The sequence below is a fragment of the Apodemus sylvaticus genome, chromosome 11, assembly GCF_947179515.1.
Source record: "Apodemus sylvaticus chromosome 11, mApoSyl1.1, whole genome shotgun sequence".
NCBI lineage: Eukaryota > Metazoa > Chordata > Mammalia > Rodentia > Muridae > Apodemus > Apodemus sylvaticus.
The window spans coordinates 87,348,999-87,375,570 of record NC_067482.1 but is presented as its reverse complement, the minus strand read 5'-3'; the positions used below and the strand labels follow the sequence as shown (position 1 = coordinate 87,375,570).

Below are 26,572 nucleotides of genomic sequence, written 5' to 3'. Positions count from 1 at the left end.
TCTTTCTATAAGCCTAATCTGATAGTAGTTCTGCTGCATTTGAAAGGGTTGTCCATTTTGAATTGAACACACAGCTTTGGGGAGCATGCATACGGAGTGGTGAGAGACACATGAATGTTTTGTAAGGCTTAGAGAATGATTCGTGATAGTCATAGTTTGGCCTTTAAGCAAATGAATCTATTAAGTACATAAATAAGTCAGGGTAACAGAATAAATAGTAAAAGATAACAAGCAGTTGTCAGATCAAGTGTTCAAAACATCCAGCAACAATCAATTGAGGAAGACTCCTTGACGCAGTCATTAATAGTTACTGGTAACGTCCTGGGAACTGTCAACACTACTGGCAAGGGAATTACAGAGACCATCAGCCAAGGACACCCCTTGTCTCATGTCCCAACCTGGGCCATGGAAGTAGAACTCTTAGGGGAAGAAGTCAGAGCAGGAGCAGGAGCTTCTCTAGCCAAGTTCCACAACTGGAGTCTGGGATTTACAGTGATTTGGGAGCAGGAGATTTATTTAGCTCAGGCTGCAAACTCACCTTCTGAGATATGGGGCCATTCAAGTAGTGCATAGAACATGCCCAGACATCTCCCAGGACCGAAGAGTGAAAGAGACATAATTTATTAGTCCTATAGTTCAACCTTCCATAAAGCAACAGTGTCCCCTTCACCTCCAGGTTACAAAAAAGCTAACCCCCTGCCCCAGAACTGCAATCTGGATAACAAGGTATACTGAAATAACAAACCAATTTGAAAATGATGTATGTACTCCTGAATATTTATCTAACTTCTGTCAGCTACATCCTCTGAAGCTACAAGGGCAGTATAGTGTTAAATTCTAGGTAATTAGAAAACTATGAGAAATGAGCCATATATCATATAAGTATAAAAATGTGGAAAAGCCACTAGAGAGAATGACAAAAAATAAACATAAACAACAATTAAGCTATTGTGTGCACCAGAACGAACTTTTACAAATCTAATTGAAATGAAATTCATCAAATTTGGGAGGCATAACCAATTTCTAACTATTTCTGATCTTCATATTAGCCCCAGAGGAGATATGCTGGCTGAGTGGGCCCTCACTTTAGATCTAAATGACAATAAAATCAACAGTTCTCACGTGGATCTCCCACCAGAGCTGACAAGGGTGGGAGGCGTCAGTGTGTCTGCTATCTCAGGCAGAAAAGAACGTCACCACAGAAGTCAGGAAAATACTGAAGATGGATGTTTGCTTTCAATAAGCCACATGGGGCAGATCCACAACCCCCATCCACCCCATCCACCCCCATCCACCCCCATCTACCCCTATCTACCCCCATCCACCCCCATCTACCCCCATCTACCCCCATCTACTCCCATCTGCCCCATCCACCCCCATCCACCCCATCCCCCCATCCACTCCCATCCACCCCCATCTGCCCCATCCACCCCCATCCACCCCATTCCCCCCATCCACTCCCATCCACCCCATCCACCCCATTCACTCCCATCCACTCCATCCACCCCCATCCATCCATCCACCCCATCCACCCCATTCACTCCCATCCACCCCATCCACCCCCATCCACCCCCATCCACCCCCATCCACCCCATCCACCCCCATCCACCCCCATCTACCCCATCCGCCCCCATCCACCCCATCCGCCCCCATCCACCCCATCTGCCCCATCCACCCCCATCCGCCCCCATCTGCCCCATCTACCCCCATCCACCCCCATCCACCCCCATCCACACCCATCCACACCCATCCACCCCATCCACCCCCATTCACCCCCATCCACCCCCATCCACCCCCATCCGCCCCATCCACCCCATCCACCCCCATCCACCCCCATCAGTGGGAAAAAAGAACAGAGCTGTATTAAATTCCTTCTAGCAAAGTGTGAAGAAAAGAACCAAGTGGAGTCGGAATCTTAAGATAAAGATGTCAGAGCCAGGAGCTAAATAGGAAGCCTTATACCCTGAAACATTGTGGCTCCCCAGTGATAAGCCAGCTCTATTTCTATTTACTTTTTGTAAATAACTGAAAAGCAGGGAAATTTGACCACACAGCTTTCCACACAACTAATAACTGATGGCAACTGAACAGAACCCAGGGAAGTTCTCAGGAAAGTGAAGCCTGCTCCCAGCACCTGGGGCTAGGGCCTCACAGAGCACAGCAGTCCAGAGAAATACACGTGCACCTGGTTCCTTCAAGTCTGTGCCCTACAGAGAGAGACTGCCTTGTTTCTAGGCCTGCTAACAAACCTTTGTGTATTTGTTCCACAAATAGCTAGACCTATGTGTAAATGGACTTAACAATGTAACCAAACACCGTATACTCTTATTTCTGTTGTTTTAAACAGAGTTTCCACTGTCCAAAATAGGCACAACATGCTTTTGTTTGTTTGTTGAGGGAAACATGCTATCCTCTGGTAGAAACAGGGAGGAGGAGAGGCAGACAATGTGAAAGTGTAGCAACCCAGAGTCACTCTGATTCCATATGGGCATTTTCTGAACCAAGACCCAAGTACTGGGTGCCCTTTAATTCTCAGTTGAAAATATGACACTTGATAACCTCACTGTGACTGTGTCTCAAAATAGGGACTGGGCCTCACAGCAGATGTCTGGGCTGGTGAAACCTGAGCTGAGTGGCCCAACAGGCTCTGTGGGAACAGGAAACACAGCCTCTCTGGCTCTTTGTCTACCCTTTCAGAATCCCAGCAACCCTTCCCTAGGACTCAGAGATGCTTGGGACTCCAGGTCTACGCACTCACTTCCCAGATAACACCTGCAGCCAGACATCTAAGCCAAGACCACCACTAATAACAACTACAGCAGCAGCAGCAACAACCTTGACAGCAATGATGCAAGCTCTGCCTCATTGGACTTGGTTGCCTCATAAAAGGCTGGCATCCTTGAGATTGACTGATCAATTGACTGGGGCTTGGGCATGGGCTTGTGAGAAGCATTTAGCTTCTCGGGTCTGTTACAATGGGGAAGGAAGAGAAAGGGGGCAGATACTGTTTAATGGTTTTTAAAAATACTTTGTGGTGTTTACTTACATGTGAGATGCTCTGCCCTCCTGCATCCCAGGGGCTGCTGCTTCTGAGCTCTTGTGCTGCTTCGAGCCTGATAGTGTGTCCTATCTGCTGACCTCACTATGCCTAGCCCTCCGTAGGCCACCAGGAATCTCACCTGTTTGTGGGGCGACTGGAGAAGCACCAGGGGAAGAGGGCAATCTGATGCCCAATCTTTTCTGTGGTGTGCTAGCAGGAACCAGTACACTTCTTACACCAGCCCAGGGCTCCCTGATACAAACCCATTCCTAGGGCCTGTCTATGGGATTCTGAGTCAACTCTTAGGTTTCAGCAACTATGTAACATAGACTGCTCCATTTTTGCACTGTGTTGCAGGGTCATTTCTGAAGGTGTAGATACCAGGAACTGAATATATTGGCTGTGAACTTTTTAGCTTCCTGCAGTCTTTACTTGATCCCCATCATACAGAGGTGAAAGAGAGGAAGTAGCAGAGTATATTGCTAGGGTAGTCATGTTCCTGATCATGCTGAGATTTGAGCCCAGAGTTACCTTTTTCCCAGCCACTTCCTTGGGGTCTTATTTCTTTGTCCCCTCCCTCTGTGGGACACTTTTACAGGCCACATCATGACTCTATTCTTTATAGCTTCACTCCTTTATTTCAGTGGAAGCTGGAAGGGGATCAGCAAAGACTTCCCCCCACCCCCATGTATAGAACCTTCAAGGATCGTGTCACGATGCAGGGAATAATGGATATAACACTGGAGTCTTCAGGATAACAGACAGAACAATCTGGATCTTGCCCAGCAAGGAGTGGAGACTTAGACATTTGTATCATGGAGGATGGCTGGATGGAAATTTTCTAGAGAAGATCCATCTTTGACTTGGAATGAGACTCAGGAGTTGGTACGGCAGAGACAAGAGGCAGAGGCTACAATGCTGCTTAGAAAGCTCTTGTCTGGATACCATTGGGGGCTAGGCCACTGTGGACTTAGATGCTCAAGCAGGGGTTGTTTCAGTGTGTTAGGTGTTTGTCATGAGGGAGATTAGAGAAGATAACCTCTCCCAGAGTATGCTATGGGCCTACTCTATACTTTCCTAGGTCTACTCTGGAAGTGACTGTGGTCCCCAGGGGTGAGAGGATGATCACAACTGTGGAGGTTTATCAACCAGGAATGCCAGTGATGTTGGTTACACAGCAGTCTATAAAGAAATACAGGCAGCAGCCAAAGGTAGAAGAGATCTGGAGGGGATGGCCAGATTCCCATCAACAGAACTGCCTGCTGTGCCTTCATTAGGATCCTCAAGCCCTTGACTGCAGGAGTGCTGAGACCAAGAGGCTCTAGGCATATCTGCTTTACTGGGTCTGTTGGATCAGCAGCAGCTCCTGTGGCTCTGGGACAGGACTGGGAGCAGGACAAAATGTATCATTCAGGCTTGAAAACATTACACTGCCCCTTAGAGACAGGCTACAAAGGAATAGGAGCTTTTGGTTCTACAGCTTGGGAAAGAAGAAAACCCCAAAACTCCTTCAGGAGAAGGTTCTACATCCTAGCTGAGAGATGTCAGGAACCCTTGCTATATACAAATTCAACAAAGCTTAAGCACATAAGACTGGCTGGCAGTTAGCAGGGCTGACTCATCTCTCCAAAAATACTCAGGCATTTTCCCCACAGGAACGCCTGTGTGCCTACCCTGCCAACTCCCAGAGGTTTGCATACTCTTTGGGAGGAAGAAACAGGTGCCACCAGGTATCCTCATTCCATAGGAACTCCACTCTTCCTCCTGCATAATTCCCCTGTTCTCCTTTGTTTTTTTAATGGGTCTAAATTGGGTGGGGGAGACAATTCCCTTGCTGTCATTTTGCAAAAGGCCTTGTGGGCTTTTTGCTGGGAGCACAGGTGGTGGCAGCCTCTCCACCTGTGAAGTCCTGCATCCATAGGACAACAAATGTCACTGTGCTCCTCTACCAGGCCTGGTAGACCCCATTGGAGTCTCTTCTGTAGCTTCTGTGGCTGCATTGACTATCATAGAAAGTCCACCCTCACTCCTAAGTAGTTTGAGCAAGTTCCCTGGCCATGGCAGGGGACAGCCTGAGATGTCCCCATGCCTTTTCTGCTTGTTTCGTTTGTTAAGAATATTTAAAGCTCAGTAAACTAGTATTGGTTTGTTTTTGAAAGGAGATACTCCTTTTCTAGAATATTCAACAATACAGAAACTCTAGTTTTTATCAGCTCCTTGGAGCGGGAGCTGCTGGCTCAGCCCCAGGGTGGAGTATTTGCTGATAACAAGTCATGCACACTAGGGGCTCTTTCTGAACTTACTAGGAGTTGGGAAATAGCTATGAGACTCAGCTCTCAAATGTTCCTCTTTGAATATGTCCCTGATGTCTGGTGAGATAGCAACATTCCCATATATACTGGCCCTGGACGTAGAGGCTGGTAAGGAATAATAGCTTTTGTTACTGTGCCATAGAGAATCCTATCACGAAAGCGAATCTTTTTATGGTGAGATGCTGAAAGCTTCCTCCATCCCAGGCCAAAACTAAAATTTTATTGTGACTAGCATTTCTTAGTTTTCAGGGTTTGCTGTGTAAATGAGCTGTCATTGTGCATCTGGAAGAGCGGACCAGCGTTCTACTCTTACACGGATAAAGGGCTTTCCTTTGAATCCCAAATGGTAAAAGTACTTGTGGTTAAGCAGTGGTCACATAGCATTGCCTGGTCCCAAGAGGAGTCATCTCATGTTGTCCTCCTGCAAACACCACTTGATAAATTTTCACAGTTTTTTGTTCAGCTCTTAGGAAAACCAAGGCCTATGGTTTGTCCAGGTGGAGGCACCTGCTGGCGGAGGCACTGCAGCCGAGAGTTTGCTGGGTCGAATCTGACATTTTAGCGACTCTGGGACAGCACGGATTACTTGGTTTGCACTCATAAGAGGGTGTCCTAGGGCTGACTTCTAAAAGACAGTGCCTTTCTCTTGCCCTGAAACAAGGTGTTTTATGGGTAAACTTCCATCCCCATATTCCCTGAGTCATGTGGTAGACAGCACCTCTAAACAGCTCTCTTGCAGATCGTAGGTTGGATGTGGTTTCTTGCCTACCTCACAATGCACGCTTAGACCTTCCCCATCTGGACCTTGGATGTCTGCTTAGAGTTAGATTTTGTTTTAAAAGGCAAGGTCCGTCATGAAAGCTTTGGCAGAAGTTTCCTGACTTGTCTTTTTTTTTATTCAATCAGAAGACAATCTTGCTAATAGAGGGAGGCCTGAATGGAAGGAGTGCTGAGTCCTGAGAAAGGGTCTTATGGGTTTCTTATTTGGGGTCCTTGCCAGTCAGCTTGAGTTGCCAAAACCATGGTCACAAGAAGAAGATTTGGTATTTGAAAAGTTTCATGGCTGCGGTTATATGTTCAATGGAGGTTTTGGCCCTAGAGGCATTGAAGAGCCCTCAGGACTAACTGGGGCTTGCGTCAGCTCAACTACGTATCTCTCATCAGCCTGGGTATATACTTCCATGTTTCTTCAGGGCTAGTTATGCCTCCATTTTTTTTAAACAGTTCACCAAGTTCCTGACATTATGTCTCAGCCACATGCAGCCTTTATGGTGGGTATAGTTATCAGGTAGCACTAACTCTGTTTACAAACCTTGGTCATAGCCTCATTAGAGGATGGATCTGATTGTGTGCCTGAAACCTTGTTGATGTATGGACCTCATCCAATCCCTTTCCCTATAGCTGCCCCCACAGGGCACCATTATGCTAAGACAGGGCATAGGGACTGTATTTCTACATCAACTTGGGGTTTTTTGGTTTTGGAAAATACTTAAGGCAATGTAGCATACACAGCAGCTAGGGGAGTACCTGGGGTTCAGAAACAGTGCATATGGAATTCTGTCACGTTAGATAGGTACTTATCAGAATGTTGATAAGTCTGTTGGATCCCCAATGGCCCCATCAGAATGGAGAGGGGAAACCTGTCACATGAAGTTGCTGTGAGGATTCGATACATACAGTGTTTCTCTTGATGATTAGTTTGTAATTATTCAGGGAAATGATAGTTGAAAAACTGACTGTTGTGGATCATAGATGTGGAAGTTGATGCTGACACGAGGAGGACTCCCTTCACTCAGCTTCTTGGCACGTGACTGTGCTCTGGGTGAGAGTGGGCTTCCTGAAGTCCTCTGTATGCGAAGTTGAACACAAGACAAAGTTGACAAGGGCATTTACTGCAATAGCCACACTATGGTGTAATAGTTTCCGAGCTGTCATTTTTGGGCTTATTGCTTTGCTTCTCAGTGATAAACTAGAATGTTGAGGTCCTTGTTTTCTTGAAATATGTTTCTTGAAAGCGAGACGGCTGACTTAGAGTTGTCTAGAGTTGTGGCTAGTAATTGACACCCAAACATAACAGAGGCAGCTCATTTTACACTCAAAGGCTTCCTTCCAGGAGGGAGCAAACATGGGAATCCAGAGACCTCCAGGAGCGAAAGGAAACACCCAGGAGCCTATAGCATAAACAGATGCCGATTTGCTTCATGGTCTGCTTGGAGGCCAGGATGTATGTGCCAGCTCTACCTGATTCCACTAGAGTATCTTTAGTATCAGTCAGGCAGGATAACCAGCATGGGAAACTGCAGGAATTGCATATTTGGTGTTTTTCAGGGGAATTAGTGTCAGCAAGCCTTTATGTTCTGTGTCTGCTGTTCTTAGATGGCTAAAAACCAACCAACCAAACAAGCAAGCAAAATCTGTGAAACATAAAGAAGATTCCCCTTTAGAAGTTGACCTGGAGGATATAGAGAGTTGGAAGCAGTGTGAATTTCACTGTTCGGTGTACAGGCCTTGGACTCCCTCATTCTTGTGCCTCTGTAGTCTGGGTGAAGGTCATGAATCTCCTGCGGAATTTGAGTTTGATTTATCTGTCTGCACAGAGACTGAGATTTTCATTCTCTGAATCATTTACCCCATGACGTCATAAGTCAGCCATCTCGCTTTCAAGAAATACATTTCAAGCATTCTTCTCTTCAGTGAAAAACTATCAGAAATAAAATCCATCCAAGGTACCATGGACTAATGGGAAAATAGTGAGTACTAAGGAGCTTGGATGGATGGTGGTCCTTTATCACTTGAGTCCATAGCTGATGATTTGGAAATGCCAGAAACATTTACTTATATAATATACTTTAAATGTTTTAACAGTTCCTCCTGGGACACACCCAGTGTTTTAACTGGGAGAGTTGGAAAGGAGTTTGGGCTGTGTGCTAGTGACTCATCCCCTGAAGGACCCTGGATGGACCTACCTGGTGGCAGCTGAGCAGCACCTGCCGTGGGTGTGCCCAAGAGGAGCAGCAACGCCCTAGCCCTAAGAAGTTCCTAACACTCGGGCAGAAGCTGTGCCCACACTACCATGCTCCTACATCCCTGAATATTAGCTATTGCAGATCGACAGTTTGATAGATCTTTGAGAAGCATCTACATGGTAGTAATCATAGTTGTTCACAATTGAATGAAGGTGAATCAGGGCACTTGTTGGGACAGCATCTGTTCTCTCTGTGCCTCTCAAAAGTGCAGGAAGCCGGAATTTTCTGTTTCTCACTATTACTATGTTTTATGGAGGACATTCGGTGTAGCCATACCAGTAAGTACGGAGCAGGAAGAACAGGATCCGCTTGTCCTAATGCTGTATATTTGCATTAGAGGCTTCTGCTCCTAATGCACACATCCCTGACAAACCTGACTAGAAAATATCAGCACTGGCAGATTGTCCCTCTGAGGATGATGAGTCAGGAGGGAGCCACCATGTTTCCTCCATCAGGACCCCTGCCTGTTCCACTCCCCATGCCACTCCCCACCTCACAGGAGACCTGCTCCCTCTTCAGGCTCAGCATCCTTGCTGCTTCCTGGAGCTTGCTCAGTCATCAAAACCTGTGGTGTTAAAGGCAGCAGAGGTGGAAGCCAACCACCCCACCCCCCACCCAAGGACAGCAGCAGAGGTATGCCAGAGAGCCCTCAAAATAAGATGCACTTAGATCTGTGAACTGAGGTCATTGTTAGGCTGTAAAAGGACAATTTTTAGATTGTGGTAAGAAACTCAGAGCATAAAATAGATCTCTTCAACATTTTCAAGTCTGTGGTTCATTTATGTCAAGTTCATTTACATTGCTGTAAGCTCTCATTACCCCCCATCTCTACACTGGTTTCTCTATAGAACCAAAATCTATAAATTATCAACTTTACATTCCCCCTCCCCTGCCTCTGGCAGCCATTATAAAGTTTTCTAAATAATAATTTAAAAAACACACTACAAATGCACAATGTGTTTTAAAATGCTATGATTTTTCTAAGAAAATGAATTCTCAACAAAATGAATACAAATTAAATTTGAGAAAAACATCAAGATGAATATTTGTCATCATCAAGTCAGCTTCATTCAGGAATGTGGGGACAGTTTAACACAGTGACTCTCAGCCTGTGAGTCACTCAAAAACAGATATATATTTATAGTATAATTCACAACACTAGCAAAATTACTGTTATGAAATAGCAACAAAATAATTTCATGGTTGAGGTCACCACAACATGAGGAACTGAATTAAAAGGTCACAACATTAGAAAAGTTGAGAAACACTGATTTAATATATGCAAATCAAAAAAGGTTCTTGAATTTTAAAAAATGCACATGTATTTACTTTATACATGTATGTGTGGGATATATACATGCTTCTCTCTTTTTGTGTGTGTGTGTGTGTGTATGTGTGTGTGTGTGTGTGTGTGTGTGTGTGTGAGAGAGAGAGAGAGAGAGAGAATATCAGAAAGCAGCTCATGCGTTGATTCTCTCCTTTCCCCCATGTGGATCCTGGAGACTAAACTCCAGTCACCAAGCCTGACAGCAAGTGCGTTTATCCACTGAGAAATCTTTCTAGCCCACAAATCAATAAATGTGATGTGCCATATCAATAAACTGAAGGACAGAAAACGCAGACATTTTGATACATACAGAGAAAGTATTCAACAAAATTCAACGTTCTTTTATAATGATGATCCTAAAGAAGTACCACAACATGATAGATAACACATGGTGTATTGGAGCAACCTACACCCCACATTGTATTAGATGGCAGAAAAGGCTAAGAATGCCAACCAAAATCAGGAACAAGACAAGAATGCCCATTTGCATAACTCTTACTTAATATAGTGCTTATGTCAATATAGATCACCAATAAAACAAGAGAAGTAAACAAGCGGGATACAAATAGAAGAAAGATGAAGTGCCATTACCTTTTAATGACATAATTCCATACACGAGACAGTTCAAGGCTACTGTAACAGGCTTAGAGCACATTCACACTCTTAGCAGCACGGCAGGAGATCAGAGTAACACATGAAAATCCATAGTCTTCATACTTACTAATAACAAACATGGTGAGAAAGAAATCAATGAAACAATTCCATTCATAAGTTCCTCAAAAACAAAAAGCAAAATATCTTGACCATAAGCTTAACCAAATATGTGAAAATCATCTAAAATGCAAATGTTAAAACTCTTAAGAAAGATAATGAAGAAGTCACTAGAAGATGAAAATATATTCTTTTGGACTAGAAAAAACAATATTATAAAGATAAGCATTTTACCAAAGATTTACCACACATACAATGCAATACCAGCTAAAATGCCAACATTATCTTCACAGAGGAAACAGTCCTAAAATTCCATTTGGAAACACACACAGAGACCTCACATAGCCAAAGTAATCCTTAGCAGGAAGAGGAATGCTAGAGAAATTACCATACCTGTTTTAAATTCTACTCCAGAGTTGTCATAATAAAAACGACATGGCAACGGTGTAAAAATATACATTTTGATCCATGTAACAGAAGACCCATAATAACCCACAGCTACAGCTACAGGAAAGAGGCCTAAAATATTCACTGGAGAAAAACAATGGTAAGGGTCTATGATTCACCAAAGAATGACACCCTGGATTGACATGACATGTACAGGCAAAGAGTGTTTTATTCTGCAGAAATTCAGCATGCTGAGGTCTCCCATCAAAGACAACCAGCTGAGCTGGCAGGCTTGATTTAAAGCACGTTGGAATTCTCTAGGCATTCTGGAGCCATTATCAGAGAGTGAAGGCTTGGGTTTTTCCTTTTAGGAATTGGCTTGCCTGGGCTTGCCCAGTTCTTAGGCCTAGTCTCCTTGACTGCCAGTTTGAAGTCTGTCATGGAAGCCTAGCCTTCTCATAATAAATCATTCTGGGGAAAAAAGGTATCTACACATAGTAGAATAAAAATGAATTTTAAAAAACTATATCCTGATCTTTCACCTTCCTTAAAAAGTAACTGCAAATGTATCGGTGACCTTAATTTAATCTTAAAACTCTGAAAATGCTAAAGCAAAAAGTAGAGAAAGACTTCATGATGTAGACATGAGTAAGGGTTTTCCTGATTCTCAGAAAATAAGCCCAGCTATCTACATGTGTGAACTCATAATTTTTTAAAAAGATTTATTATGTGTCAGTATGTACACCGCATGCCAGAAGAGGGCGTCAGATCTCATTACAGGTGGTTGTGACCTACCATGTGGTTGCTGGGAATTGAACCCAGGACCTCTGGAAGAACAGCCAGTACTTTTTTTTTTTTAATTTTTTTTTTATTCGATATAATTTATTTACATTTCAAATGATTTCCCCTTTTCTAGCCCCTCCCACTCCCCGAAAGTCCTGTAAGCCCCCTTTTCTTCCCCTGTCCTCCCTCCCACCCCTTCCCAGTTCCCCGTTCTGGTTTTGCCGAATACTGTTTCACTGAGTCTTTCCAGAACCAGGGACCGCTCCTCCTTTCTTCTTGTATCTCATTTGATGTGTGGATTATGTTTTGGGTATTCCAGTTTTCTAGGTTAATAACCACTTATTAGTGAGTGCATACCATGATTCACCTTTTGAGTCTGGGTTACCTCACTTAGTATGATGTTCTCTAGCTCCATCCATTTGCCTAAGAATTTCATGAATTCGTTGTTTCTAATGGCTGAATAGTACTCCATTGTGTAGATATACCACATTTTTTGCATCCACTCTTCTGTTGAGGGATACCTGGGTTCTTTCCAGCATCTGGCAATTATAAATAGGGCTGCTATGAACATAGTAGAGCATGTATCCTTATTACATGGTGGGGAATCCTCTGGGTATATGCCCAGGAGTGGTATAGCAGGATCTTCTGGAAGTGAGGTGCCCAGTTTTCGGAGGAACCGCCAGACTGATTTCCAGAGTGGTTGTACCAATTTGCACCCCCACCAGCAGTGGAGGAGTGTTCCTCTTTCTCCACACCCTCTCCAACACCTGCTGTCTCCTGAATTTTTAATCTTAGCCATTCTGACTGGTGTAAGATGAAATCTTAGTGTTGTTTTGATTTGCATTTCCCTAATGACTAATGAAGTTGAGCATTTTTTAAGATGCTTCTCCACCATCTGAAGTTCTTCAGGTGAGAATTCTTTGTTTAACTCTGTACCCCATTTTTTAATAGGGTTGTTTGGTTTTCTGGAGTCTAACTTCTTGAGTTCTTTATATATATTGGATATTAGCCCTCTATCTGATGTAGGATTGGTGAAGATCTTTTCCCAATTTGTTGGTTGCCGATTTGTCCTCTTGATGGTGTCCTTTGCCTTACAGAAACTCTGTAACCTTATGAGGTCCCATTTGTCAATTCTTGCTCTTAGAGCATACGCTATTGGTGTTCTGTTCAGAAACTTTCTCCCTGTACCGATGTCCTCAAGGGTCTTCCCCAGTTTCTTTTCTATTAGCTTCAGAGTGTCTGGCTTTATGTGGAGGTCCTTGATCCATTTGGAGTTGAGCTTAGTACAAGGAGACAAGGATGGATCAATTCCCATTCTTCTGCATGCTGACCTCCAGTTGAACCAGCACCATTTGTTAAAAAGGCTATCTTTTTTCCATTGGATGTTTTCAGCCTCTTTGTCGAGGATCAAGTGGCCATAGGTGTGTGGGTTCATTTCTGGATCTTCAATCCTGTTCCATTGATCCTCCAGCCAGTACTTTTAACTGCTGAACCATCTCTCCAGCCCCTACCTCATGAATTTTAAAAAGAAAAGCAAGTTTAAGGAAACTGTTACTTGGATGCAGCAACCTACAAAATCAGAGAAAATATTTGCCAACTATATATCTGACAAAAGATTAGCACCTATAATTACAAAGAGCTCATAAAACTATATAAGAAAACAAACAACCCAATCAAAAACTTGTGGAGATGAAGAGCATTCTCAAAGGAGAAAACAAAAACAGCTAATAAGGGGGGCTGGAGAGATGGCTCAGTGGTTAATAGCACTGGCTGCTCTTCCAGAGTCCTGAGTTTAATTCTCAGCAACCACATAGTGGCTCACAACCATCTGTAATGGAATCTGATTCCCTCTTCTGGTGTGTGTGAAGACAGCTAGTGAGTACTCATATAAATAAAATAAATAAATCTTAAAAAAATAAAAGAACCCATTAAAGTTTAAATAAATAAATAACCAGCTAATAAGTAGTTTTAAAAATAGCCATCAGGGAAATGCAAATTAAATGCACCCAGATTCTATCTCACCCCTGTTGAAATGGCTCAGGAAAGCAATGCCAGAAAGAACTTGAGGAAAGGGTACTTAAATCACTGCTGGGGGCACTGTAAAATAGTTCAGCCGTTATGGAAATTAGTGTAGATCTTTCTTGATATGCTAAAAATTAAGCATTTGTGTGGCCCAGCTCTGCTCCTGGGCATCTATCTGAAGAATAACAAGGAGATTTTTGCTCATGTTTATTGTTTTTCTAATCACAATAGCAAGGAAATAGAATAAGTCTAGATGTCTGTTGAAAGATAATGAAAAATGTATTTCCTATGTAGAATAAGATTTTATTCAGCCACAGAGAAAGGCAGGATTTTGCAATTCTCAGGAAAACGTGTGGGACCAGAAAATGTATTAAGTGACAAAATTCAGGACCAGAGAGTCAAACTCTGTATGTTCTCAGTCATACATGAAGCACAGCTCCCTGGTGTTTTATATCTGTATATCTATGTAAGAGTAAACAAGGGCAGAGGACGGGAGAATAGGAGGGAGCCCATAGGAACAGAAAACAATTATTTTCATCAGAAAATTACTCTGTGATTAAATTTTAGCAAACGTTACCTGTGCTGTATTTAAAACTCAAAACTTAAAAGGTCGTCTTTGATTGGATTAACTTCTAGCCATTTATGAGAAAACTAAAACTTCCTTTTGATTTTTATGTCATTGAGGAGGGAATGAGCAAAAACAGTTAAAATATCTCACAACGTGCAAATACTGTAACTCAGATCTTACGGTTTTACTTTTTAAGTTGATTTATAACGACTCCCCATAGCAGACAATAATGACTGAGTGCCATTCCTCAGTCTCTTAACTATGGTGGGGACATCTGGAAGTTCACAGCCTTTCTGGATCCCATTTCCTGCTGTTCACAATTCTAAATGATGTCTTGTGGTTTCCAAGTAACACATTACAGTAGCAAAGCACTTGTCCCATCTGGAATCCCACAGACGCTGTCGCTGGTCCTTGTTTACAGTGGCTTTCTAGACTGTTAGACGTCTATTACTATAATGTATTCTTCTCTAAAAATGTTTTCTAAACAAATATTTTGAAGCTTATTTTTTTTAAAAAAGAAAACCTGTTTTTGATCATTTTTATATATTTAACTGTTGGTGCCAATATACTATTTTTAAACAATTTATTAGTTTTATTTTCCTATTAGTTATTTATTTAATTTATTGATTGGTATGTGTCGGCCTTTGGTAATAATCTGCCGGTAATTTGTCTGCCATTAGAAATTATGCCATCCTGTCACTAGTTTCTTGAAAATAAATTTCTAGAAGCTTGTCTGATATCTTTGAAACCTCAAACCAATATAATCACAAAATTCAGCAGGGCAAGAGTTCAGGGTACATGGTGGGCTCCCATTGCCTTTGTGTTGATCTGGCTATGGCACTGCAGGGTGGGCAGGAAGCAGGTAGGGGGAGCACTGGGGTGTCAGCTGGGCATGGTTCCTACCTCTTCCTGACACTGAAAATGAGTGTGGGCCTTCAAGTGAGCTCCAAATCAACCTGGGCTGCAAGATATTTTGAGATCTGGAAAGTAACTACTGAAAGACTAGGTGGTTGTTAGGTAAACTGTGAAAGTTACAATAACAGATCCCAATGAATGCCAAGTACTCCTGCTGTCAAAATAAAAGGCACATGGTCTTTATAAGTTAAGGCTTTAGTATATAAATTAATGTGTATACAGTTACATATGCACATAGTTTTGTATATGCTTATATATACATATTTCTATTTGCATGTATAGGCATGTACACACCACACACACACACACACACACACACACACACACTTATTCAATGTGTAAAATGCAGTGCCTATGTTAGTTGCTTTTCTGGAGTGTCCATTGGGTGAGTGTCTTGTTGATGGGGCTGGGACATTGCCTCCAAGGTTAAGTGAGCATCAGGGCATAGTTTGAAATAAGATGAAAATGAAGACAAGGGGTTGTCTGTTAGGGTACTACCATTCACATCTTTTTGCTGTGGTACTCACAGCCACATCCATGACAGGATCTGTAATGGTAGTGCTCTATTGAGGAACTTTCTAGATAATGTTAGATGGATAGTTTAGTCCCATAGCATACAATATTATTGATCCAGATCCTCAGAATTGGTCCTAGATCCTGAGCTGGACAGGATGGAAGCAAAACTTTGCAAAAATGTAGAGATACCCACTCACTTACTAGTGGTAATCCAGCATGTATAATCCCAAAAGAGCCAGGCTAGCAAACTCAGATGCACACATCTAACACCTTAACCAGAATGGCTACAAAGTAGAACACGTTGCTTCAGATGGGGACCACATTTTTAGGATTTTCTTTAAAAAAAAAAAAACTTTCAAAAATGCTTCCCCTGGTGTTTCTTTGAACTGGTTTGGTTTTTACTTGTTTGTGGAAGATATTATCTGTTAGTACTAGAGACTGCTGACATACAACTTTGAAAGGACCCCACAGCTCTAAAGGTATTTCTGAAGTGAACCATAAATGCTTTCGAGGATGAATCATTTGGAGGCAAGCATAAAACCCTCATCTCAGTGTTTCTGTGTTATCATTTTCAAGAAGGAAGATGAAGGCCCGTGCTCCACCACCTCCTGGGAAGCCTGCTGCCCAAAATGTTCACAGCGAACAGAAACTGCCCCATGATGCCACACTGGGCTCACAGCAAAGCCTGGTCTACATGAAGGAGGCACTGCAGAACAGTACCTTGGACATCACCGTGGTTCTGCCCAGTGGACTGGAGAAGCAGAGTGTGGTCAGTGGGAGGTAAGATCCTGGTATCTGGGCGGAGGAGCTTTCTGTGTTCCTTCTCATGTGTGTGGGAAGAGAAGGAAGGATGGGTGTGGACGTGTTATACTTAGTTCTATACTGAATCTGACTCAGGTTAGAATGCATGCTATAGATTGGTACAAGACCACAGGTAGGTGATCCAAAGCAGTCCCACGGTGAATACTGTGAGCGGACTGGCCCAGCCAGGCTCTCTGTAGTCTTTAGGGGAGCCAGGACTACAAGTCTATTCTGATTGAGTTTGGGCCCAGAGTCTGTAGGGATATATACATTTTCAAAATTATTTTATGTGAACATTAAACACAATGCTGATGAGTTTTCCTTCCAGCCTTGGTATGCACCTGTGCCTGCAATTCTTGTGTTCTAAGATACTATGCTTTTAGTTGTAACAGACCATATCATATCGTCTTTGAAAGTCTTACCAACAGCATAGGGTAATTTTCAGCAGCATTCCTCCTAGTAGCCATTGCCCCAGATATAGGAAGATCTTCACATTAGCATCAGAGGTGTTTGGACTTGAGACCAATCCCTTGTGGCATTTCCGCAGAGCTCAGAGACTCTGAACTTTTAAGAGTTTCCGTGTGTGTTTGTTTATTTTATAGAACAGTGATTGCATTCTCTACATATTTCCCACAAAGCCTTATGTAAGCTGTAGTTATAGTACCATAGTTTAAAACTGATTTTACAATGCATGCCATTCTACCAGTGTGTTTTATATATTGTTCCAGTTGATAGTTACTGCTTTCTCTTCTGTTAGATTGTGGCATCTGGATAATAATTCACGAATCTTGCTTGGCAAGCACAAGGAAAGGTGGACTTCCTCTTAGAAAGCAAAAATATTTCTGGAAAATGCTTTCAAGTGAATACATTGTGCTTTCTCTGCCTTCAGTTCTTTTTCCCCTGTAGAGCAGAGGTTATCACTGTGCAGTTCTGAAAGATTGCTACCAAGACTACTGAGAGCCTTATCAATTATTCAGATAACATTCTCTTTCTAAGCAGGAAAGCTAAGAGTCTGGAAGAGCCAGCATCAGCCCAGAAGCCTCTATCCCCAGACTTTTCTCTGCTCCAGGCGAGGGCACGCTTCACCCTGTAATAATAAGAACTGAGCTGATATCAGATTCCTGACTTTCATTCAGGTTTTCCCCTCTCTTCTGCTTAAGCAGTAGCTTTAGCAAAGAGCATGCTCATCTTGCCCTAAAGTACAGTTCACAAAATATAGCCAGTCCTGAACCATATGCTTCCCTATGGAGAAAGCATGCTAGTCGTTGAGTGCTTATGATTCCATTCTGCAAATCATAGTTGGTTTGATTCTTTTTTAATTTGTTCTGAGCTGCCCTTGAATTTAGAAACACAAATAAAAGGCCCTATCTGTTTTAAATATTAAGACATAAGGATCAGGCTTGGCACTGTTCCTGACTAGGGAAGAAGGCCTGGCAAGTCTTTAGGAGTGGGGTTGCCAGCTCTCTGCATGGAGGGTGGGAAGAGAGCCAGCAGCCCCATTGCTTTAATTGGGAGCACAAGTGAAGAGAGTGTCTTTGAAGACACAGTCCCCTCAGCCCCAGAGGAGCTTCATAAAAGGCTCTTAAGTGTTGACAGTGTTGGGCTGTGTCATCTTAGTATAGAAAATTAGTCACATCCACATTGGTTCACACGGCTAAGGCACATCTGGCAGAGAAAGGCCAATGTTTCTGAAGAATTGAGGAAATCTCTCCCAATGTTCAGTCCTGTAATTCTGCCCCTAAGAACCTAAACACCACAGAATAGATAAGTTCATACCTGTGCAGAGAATTCCAGGTCGTGAGCCTTGTAAAGCAGTGTAAGGACTTCTACTTCCTAGTTATTCAGCCTATAAGAGATGCTATTTAAAAAAAAAAACTCATTATTTTAAGAGAGGAGTTACCATGCCAAATTTTCTTCCTCCCTTCCTCCTTTCTTCTTTCCCTCCCTCCCTCCTTCTCTCCCTGCCTCTTTTCCTCCCTCCCTTCTAATAAAGGAGAATATTTTTTCTGCAAAGAACTAACAAGATTAAAGGTCCAGCATTTAAATTACCAAGCCTTTCCATTGTATAAAAGGAGAGGGGTGTTTCCAATGGTACAAAGCTTGGTAGAAGGTACTGTGCTTATTTGGATAATAGTTGTAATCATTTTTATGGGTTCCTGATGGATTACTAAATATGAACATGCTCATTTATGCATTGAACAAACTAAATAATAAATTACAAACTAAATAATAAATCACACTGGGTGGAGGGTATCTCGGCCACATGGAAAAGCTGAACATTCACTAAGCAGCCCTCACGTGACACACGCAGGTCTGCCGTACAGTCTAGACTCAGGAGAGAGACAGAGGAGCCTGCATTGACTGTGGTTCTTCAGAAGCCTGTACAACTTATAGAAATCTGGCTTCAGAGGACTAATTTTCTTTAAATAAAAGGCAAAACAAACATTAAAAGTGGCATGTAAAATTTACATGACTTTTTTTAAAGATTTTTTTTTAAATTTATTATATGTAAGTACACCGTAGCTGTCTTCAGACACTAGAAGAGGGTGTCAGATCTCTTTATGGATGGTTGTAAGCCACCATGTGGTTGCTGGGATTTGAACTCATGACCTTTGGAAGAGCAGTTGGTGCTCTTACCTGCTGAGCCATCTCTCCAGCCCATGACTTTTAGGACATCCCCAATTTGCTCCTCAAGGGTAATTAGGTTGGATCCAAGTCTGCCTCAGTCATGCACTAAATGAGCAACATATAGAAGACACTATACACCTCTCCTTTAAGATGGACACAGAATACTGTAGACTAGCCCTTCTCAACCCTTCCCTTTGTGGGTGGAATGATCCTTTCACAAGGATTACATCAGATACCCTGCATACCAGATATTTTCATTACAAGGCTAATAGTAGCAAATAAAATTATTAAGTAGCCACAGACATAATTTTATGGTTGGGGTCACCACATAAGGAACTGTATTAAAGTGTCGAAGCATTAGGGAGATTGAAAACTTCTTCTGTAGACTCTGGGGAAAGGTAACCTTTAAGACACAGGTGAGGCCAGGCGGTGGTGGCGCATGCCTGTAATCCCAGTACTCTGGGAGGCAGAGGCAGAGGCAGAGGCAGGCGGATTTCTGAGTTCGAGGCCAGCCTGGTCTACAGAGTGAGTTCCAGGACAGCCAGGGCTATACAGAGAAACCCTGTCTCGGAAAAAAAAAAAAGACACAGGTGAAAGGTAATAGGGACAGAGTTTTAAAAGGGCAAGAGTTACTGTGGTCAGAAAAGGGATACCGTCAGGGCAGAGCACGCTCAGGTGACCCACGTCATTACTGAATAGGACAAACACCAGATCTTCCTGGATTCCCAGGTTTAGCTTATCTCCTCTCTTCAGATCAAAGATTCCAACCAGTGTTCTCTTCAGATTGTTTTGAAGTTCAGTTGCCTTAAGAGGGCAGGTTAGCAGCCTGAACCCCTCTCTAAACCCAATAGTTAGGCAATTTATAGACAGGCCACAGATGCATGGCCTTGAGAGACCACATCTCTGGCATTCACTGCATTCACTGCATTCTTCTAGCTCTAGCATTTGTTAACCAGGGCTTTCTTGAAACTAGATTCTTGCTTGAGATTTCAGCTCAAATATGAAGACTTGCATCTGGCCACCAGATCTCCCTGTTTGTGGATCTGTTTCTGGTCTCCCATCTTGTTCTTGACCATGTTGGTGTTTTGGACATGCTCTCTGGTAGAGATCCTCAGTACAGACTGTCTGCCAAGGACCTTGATTACATGTTGCCTTGCCTCTCAGACGCCACATGAACCGGTTAGACCAGACTTCCCCCCCCCCCTCTCTCTCTCTCTCAGGACCTGCATTGACCTCTTTGTATGCCTCACCCAGTGCTCAGGGCCACATGCTGGCCTTGGTCCATACAAGAAACTAGGACACACTGGAACACTTAAAATGTGGCCATGCATACAAATTGTTTTTAAGACCGTCAGGTTAGACCCATGAAAGCAGTTGGCATACCTAGCACCCAGTGATCCATAAAATCAACAAAGGTGCCAGATTTGCATATTTTGATATTTAGTATTAAGACATTCAAAAGATGAGCCCTACACCGGTAGCATTGACAACACCAGAGAACTTGTAAGAACTATAGGTATTGCAGTCCCACCCAAGCCTGGCTGAATTAGAATACCACGGGTGTGGTTCATCAAAATATGTTTCCACACCCCAAAGTTTCAGACAGCCTGTGCATGCAGAGATCCTCTGCTCACTGCATGCCTGTGGATCTGCCCTTGGCCAGGCATTCTGTCCCAAGAGACAGTCCGGGCTCTTACTGGTCCTATGACACGAAGAAGGAGACTATAGTATATATAGTCTACAAAGAGGTCTCCTCATCCTTAACACACCAGACCTAGTGTCTTCAGTGCCTTTCTATCTATCCTGTGCATCTGAAGCAGGCTTCAATCTAGAGAAAAATTTCCTCATTGCAGCCTGACTGTTTGTTCATTCGTGTCCTGTCTGACACCAGCATTGCTACAGTGGTGCTACAGACCCTGCATTTCCTGTCCCTCAGTGGGACTGTAAAAACAGCCACATAAGGCAGAAGATCAGTTTCCTACTGAAGTTACTGGCTCAGGCAAAACCATTTTTTGAACTTTGTATACATTTAGAAAGCAGCATATTTTTTTTAAGAGAAAGAAGTTTATACAAATTCTACTACTCATATTACAAATCTAAAATTAGAGTTTATAACAAGTACCCAGAAATAGTTTTATCTCTGTGTTATGAATGTTCAAAGGCACTTTACAGCTTAGGGCAAAGCAGCTGGGGGGAAAAAACATGAATGATAGATGGGCAAAAAAAAAAATTTAAGTTAATTTTTAAGGTAAGTTTTTAAGTGAGCCCTCCAGCTCCGCTTGCTTGTTTTTGAGGTGACCACTCCCCCTTTTTACTATAACTTTCATGTTTTTGTTAAGTTTGTGATTCCACATTAATGATGAGTAGATAGAAAAGCACTACAGAGGAATATCTGCCTGTTTTATCCAGGTTCCTGGGTCTTCTGAAGGCCCCGTCACTGATGCCATCTCTAGTACTTTGTAACTTCCTAACATGCCTGACTCTGCCTTTGACATTCTGAGTATGACTGATTACTGAGTTTCTTTCATTCCTTGGGAGATGGGGGAAATACTTTGCAATTTGAGGGGCTGATGTCACTTGCTGAAAGCAGGGTGGCATTCCATCAAATACAGGCCGTGATACTCTGGCAAAGCTATATGAAATTCACATGGAAAAGAGCAGGGGCATGCTGCATGCTACTGAGCTAATGCTGTTTAGTGTCGTGGAGCTATTATATTAATTCATAGAAGTCTCCAGCAACCCTCTAAACTGGCCTCCAGCCTAATGCCACCACAGTAAGGAAACCGAGGCACAAAGCAATGCATCCAGTATCTCTGGCTCAGAGAGGCCATGCATAGCAATCCCAGGGTCCTACAAAGGCCCTGTGAGTTCCTCTAATAGAACATGGCCACTGGAAAGACACCAGTCCTTGGTCAGAGGATGATGTCAGGAGACTGTGGACCAGAGGCCAGGACTTCTCAGGTGGTGAGAACGATGGGGAGTGGCCGAGCAGCCTAGCCAGTCTTTGGAAAATTCTCTGTGGCCCTGTGACACAGTGACCTACTAAGACCTTGTGGAGGCATATACATAACACCCAATTAATAAAGCCATCATCTCTTTGTTCATAGGTGACAAAAGGCAAGTTGGGATCTGATAGATCTGTAATAAAACCCCACAGGGACTGTAGGCAAGCTAGTGCTTTTGTTCATTCTTAGGCAGTGTAAATATGCAGAAGGCTGTCTTTCCCTTTCTGAATAGGTTTCTTCAGGAGTACCAAAAGAGCTTGTAGAGATCCGAGGAGCTTCTTAGAGTTTTCTCAAATGCCATTCAGTAGCATTTTAACAGGTGGGTTACAAACTGGAAAAGACCAGGCCCTCTCACACATACTCCTGAGATGCATACAGTGGCAAAATCATGACTAGTCATACCAGTTAGCATCCTCTTTTAAATAAAGTGTCAACTCCCTCATAACATGTACTAAATTGACCCTAAATTGCCCCAGTGTCCTGTGTTTTCTTTCCTGCACCCAGGATCCCATTAGAGTTCTGAATTCCCCTTAGAGTCCTCAGGACAGCTCCACCAGGGATTGCACGGTAAAGGATGGTTAGGGCAGTGTGGAGCAGCTAAGGAAGGCTTCAGTCCTATCTGCCCTCAAACCCCTTACCTTTCCATAACGACTGATCTGAGCTGAGTGTAGGTTCTAGCCATCAGGAAGGCATGTAGGCATGTTTGCCTCTCAAGGCTGAATTCACGGCTGTGATCTTTGCATAATGCTCCATGCATGGTGAGCCATGGTAGTTTACTGTGTTCTATAGCCTTTGCAGTGTGGGGGTTTGCTCTGTTTCTGTGCCTCTCCTTTCTCCCCCTGCTTAATAATAAGTCAGGGTAGTTAGATTATTGGTTGTTGAAAACTGTTCCCACTCTCAAATGCTAAAATATAATTGCAACTTCTGTAGGATGAACCATCCTCTAGGAAAACTATATCTTTTCCTTGGCAGGACAGAGGACAGTATTACATAGGGATTGGGTCAGCTGATTTTAAAATATCATTTGATATATAAAGTTGAGGTTTGAACACCTAATTATATATATGTTGACTAGTTCCTAAACACTGTCAATACATAGAGTTGCGTGTGTTTTCTTCTGCTAAGCCAAGAGGGTATGTTCTCTGCAGTGGAGAAAGCCCTGAGATTTCACCTCACACCAGTCAGAATGGCTAAGATCAAAAACTCAGGGGAAAACAGTTGCTGGTAAGGATGTGGAGAAAGAGGAACACTCCTCCACTGCTGGTGGGATTGCAAGCTGGTACAACCATTCTGGAAATCAGTCTGGCGGTTCCTCAGAAAACTGGGCATGATACTTCAGGAGGGCCCTATACCATTCCTGAGCATATACCTAGAGGATTCCCCAGCATGTAATAAGGACACATGCTCCACTATGTTCATAGCCACCTTATTTATAATAGCCAGAAGCTGGAAAGAACCCAGATGTCCCTCAACGGAGAAATGGATACAGAAAATATGGTATATATACACAATGGAGTACTGTTCAGCCATTAAAAACAATGAATTCATGAAATTCTTAGACAAATGGATGTAACTGGAGAATATCGTCCTAAGTGAAGTAATCCACTCACAAAAGAACACTCATAGTATGCACTCACTGATAAACGGATATTAGCCTAGAAGTTTGGAATACTCAAGACACAATTCACATATCAAATGATGCCCAAGAAGAAGGAAGGAGAGGACTCTGGTCCTGGAAAGGCTCACTGCAGCAGTGTAGGGGAGTACCAGGACAGGGAAGTGGGAGGGGGTGGATTGAAGAACAAGGGGAGGGAAGAGAGCTTATGGGATATTCGGGGAGGGGGGATCCAGGAAAGGGGAAATAATTTGAAATGTAAATAAAGAATATATTGAATAAAAAAAATTTAAGAGAGAGAAAGACACAGAGACAGAGACAGAGAGACAGAGAGAGAGAGAAAGCCCCAAACTCTGCACGCTCCCTTTCATAGCACTGTGTCTCAGACCTTAATGTTTGGATGGTAGTAGTGAGGAGCTATACAATACTAGCAAATAAAAGGCAGCATTATTTTAGCACTGTTCAAAGACATTTCCTTGTGCAGAAGGCTTTACTGTGGAACATGATGCATGTCAGGGTGTGCTCTCCTTTTTACTTTTAAGTTCCATGTCGAGAGAAAGGTGAATGTGTACCCAAGCTAGAAGAATCAGAATTCATTGCAGGGTTTCTGCTGCTCATGCCTTAGTTTCTGAGTCACTGTTGAATGTGTCCTGGTCCTTCCTATCCAATATCCTAGGGACACAGGATACCAGCTTCATGGGAATTATTGTTGTACTGGCTGGTACATGCTGCTAATGTCCTCTTACACAGAAGATGTGGGAAGCATTGCCCTGGAGATAATAGTGAGTGTTTCTTTGGAGTGATCACAATGGTCTGGATATTGCTTAGCTACAATAAGTGAGAAATGGGGCATTTGCGGGATTCTTTTGGCCTCAGATTTGCTCAGAGGGAAGGAGGGAGGGACAAAGGCAACCACTCATTGCTGTGAGTTTGTCTTTTTCTGAGCTGGGGCCGGGTCTTATTTATTTTATAGCTTTTCAAATAACTGATCTGATAACCTAATACCCGAGTAAGAGATCTGTTATATTTTCTAAACTAAACTTCCCTACATTCTCCTTTATTTTCTTAACTTTCTCTCTGTCCTCTCTCTCTCTGTCTCTCTGTCTCTCTATGTATGTGTATGATTTTTATTGTATTAAGTCTGTTATCATGTGTCCGTCATGGCAAGATATTTTAAAATCATGAACAGACATTCAATTTTACAAGATATTTTTAGTACTAATTGAAATGTATATGTGTTCTTTTATGGTTCTTTTTGACAATATATGTCACACTATTTATTGACTTGCATACATATATTGAACCAGGTTTGAGCTCCAGGAAGAGATCCTACTTGTTCATGGGTATTATGTTTTTACTGTGCTGTTGAGTTGCATTAGTAGTATTTTATTGCAGATTTTTGTTTTCATTCCTGTTTGTTTTGGATGGAAGCCTCCATTTTTGCTGATGGTATAGTTTGGAGATGCTCAGTCTTTTGTTGATGAAAGTTTAAGAAGCACTGATGTGTTATTCCTTTGATATTCAATATAATTTTTGGTTGTAGGCTTTGATTTTAGATTTTCCTTTTTAGGTGAGATTTAATTACTGATTCAGCCTCTTTATTTGTTTTTGGTATTTACAAGATTCTCCTTTCTCGTTGACTTGTTCTTGGTAGAGTCTGTCAGTTTCTGCTGGGTAATATCTAATTTGTTGGCTCGTTGTTCATCAAAGTGCCTATCAATTTTTTCAACTTAAAATTTAGGGTTTTTCCCACAATACTTTATACTTATAAATAATGGAGAAATCTAATACATGGAATCATAGGCTATGTAGTTTTTGCTTATAAAATTTAGTTAACCTAGCAGATCCATGTATTTAGCTAGAAATAGAACTCTTGTTTTTTATCTATCATGATTCTGATGGGCTTTTTAAATGCACTGTTAGCATTGAAACTGTTACCATGCTATCATAGAATTATGCCTAAGAAGTTACATGTTTTAAAGTTGCCAGTACTGTTATCCTCTTCCTTCTTTTTTACAAGAGTCGAGTCTTTTTCATGCAGCAACACGACCATTTATTTGTACACCCTTACTCAGACAGACAAAAGGGAACCTACAGACAATCTTGATAACAATGATTTATTTTCTCCTTTGCAGCCATGCAATGATGGACCTACTGGTTGAGCTCTGCCTTCAGAACCACCTGAATCCTTCTCACCATGTCCTAGAGATCTGGTCTTCTGAGACCCAACAGCCTTTGAGTTTTAAGCCAAATACATTGATTGGGTCCTTGAATGTGCAAACTGTACACCTGAAAGAAAAAGTCCCTGAAGAGAAAGCTAAGCATGGCCTAACCAAGGCACCTGAGGTCAGTGGTGCCTGTGTATTGCCTGAGAATATACAGAGATAGAGATTTATATATGAATGTGCAGGAGTGCTAGAGAGGCCAGTGGTGGTCTTTGTTAGAGTATCAAACACACATCTCTGTGTTGAGATTTTTCCTTGTATACCAGGTATAACTGATACTTTTATACCAGGTACTAACTGGGTTTTCTTACAGGAGATAGAACTTTCCAAATTCACTAAGGTTTATTGTTGTGATACTGATCCTGTCTACATCATACAATAGAACTGTTGTAGGACAAGCTGTCCATCAGAACTTTCTGGAAGATGGAAATGTTTCTAAATTTCCATTTCCCAATACGATAGTCACAGGTTCTGTGTAGCACCCGAACACATGGAATCTAGCTAATACAATCAAGAAATAGAGTCCTCAGATTTATTGAATTTTACTTATTAACCGGTGACTGCTTTCTTGGCACATGTACTTCTGAGTTTCTTCTGGCTCCAGGAGACACAGCACCAAAAAGTGCTTACCATCTTAGAGAGAGAAGAGAGGCGGCCCCTTTAGAAAAATCTGTTTTGATTTTTGATTTTT

The 26,572-nt window shown here is 42.4% G+C and overlaps 1 protein-coding gene across 4 annotated transcripts in view; it reads left to right on the top strand.

The window, feature by feature from the left end:
- The window catches only part of Cobl (cordon-bleu WH2 repeat protein), a 230,842-nt gene that overhangs the window by 64,688 nt on the left and 139,582 nt on the right, over positions 1–26,572 (top strand). For all 4 annotated transcript variants that reach the window (XM_052198908.1, XM_052198906.1, XM_052198907.1 and 1 more), the window contains exons 2-3: positions 16,184–16,387; positions 25,792–26,002. In XM_052198908.1, coding sequence (XP_052054868.1) covers positions 16,184–16,387; positions 25,792–26,002 — 415 coding nt within the window. The remainder of the gene's footprint in view (positions 1–16,183; positions 16,388–25,791; positions 26,003–26,572) is intronic.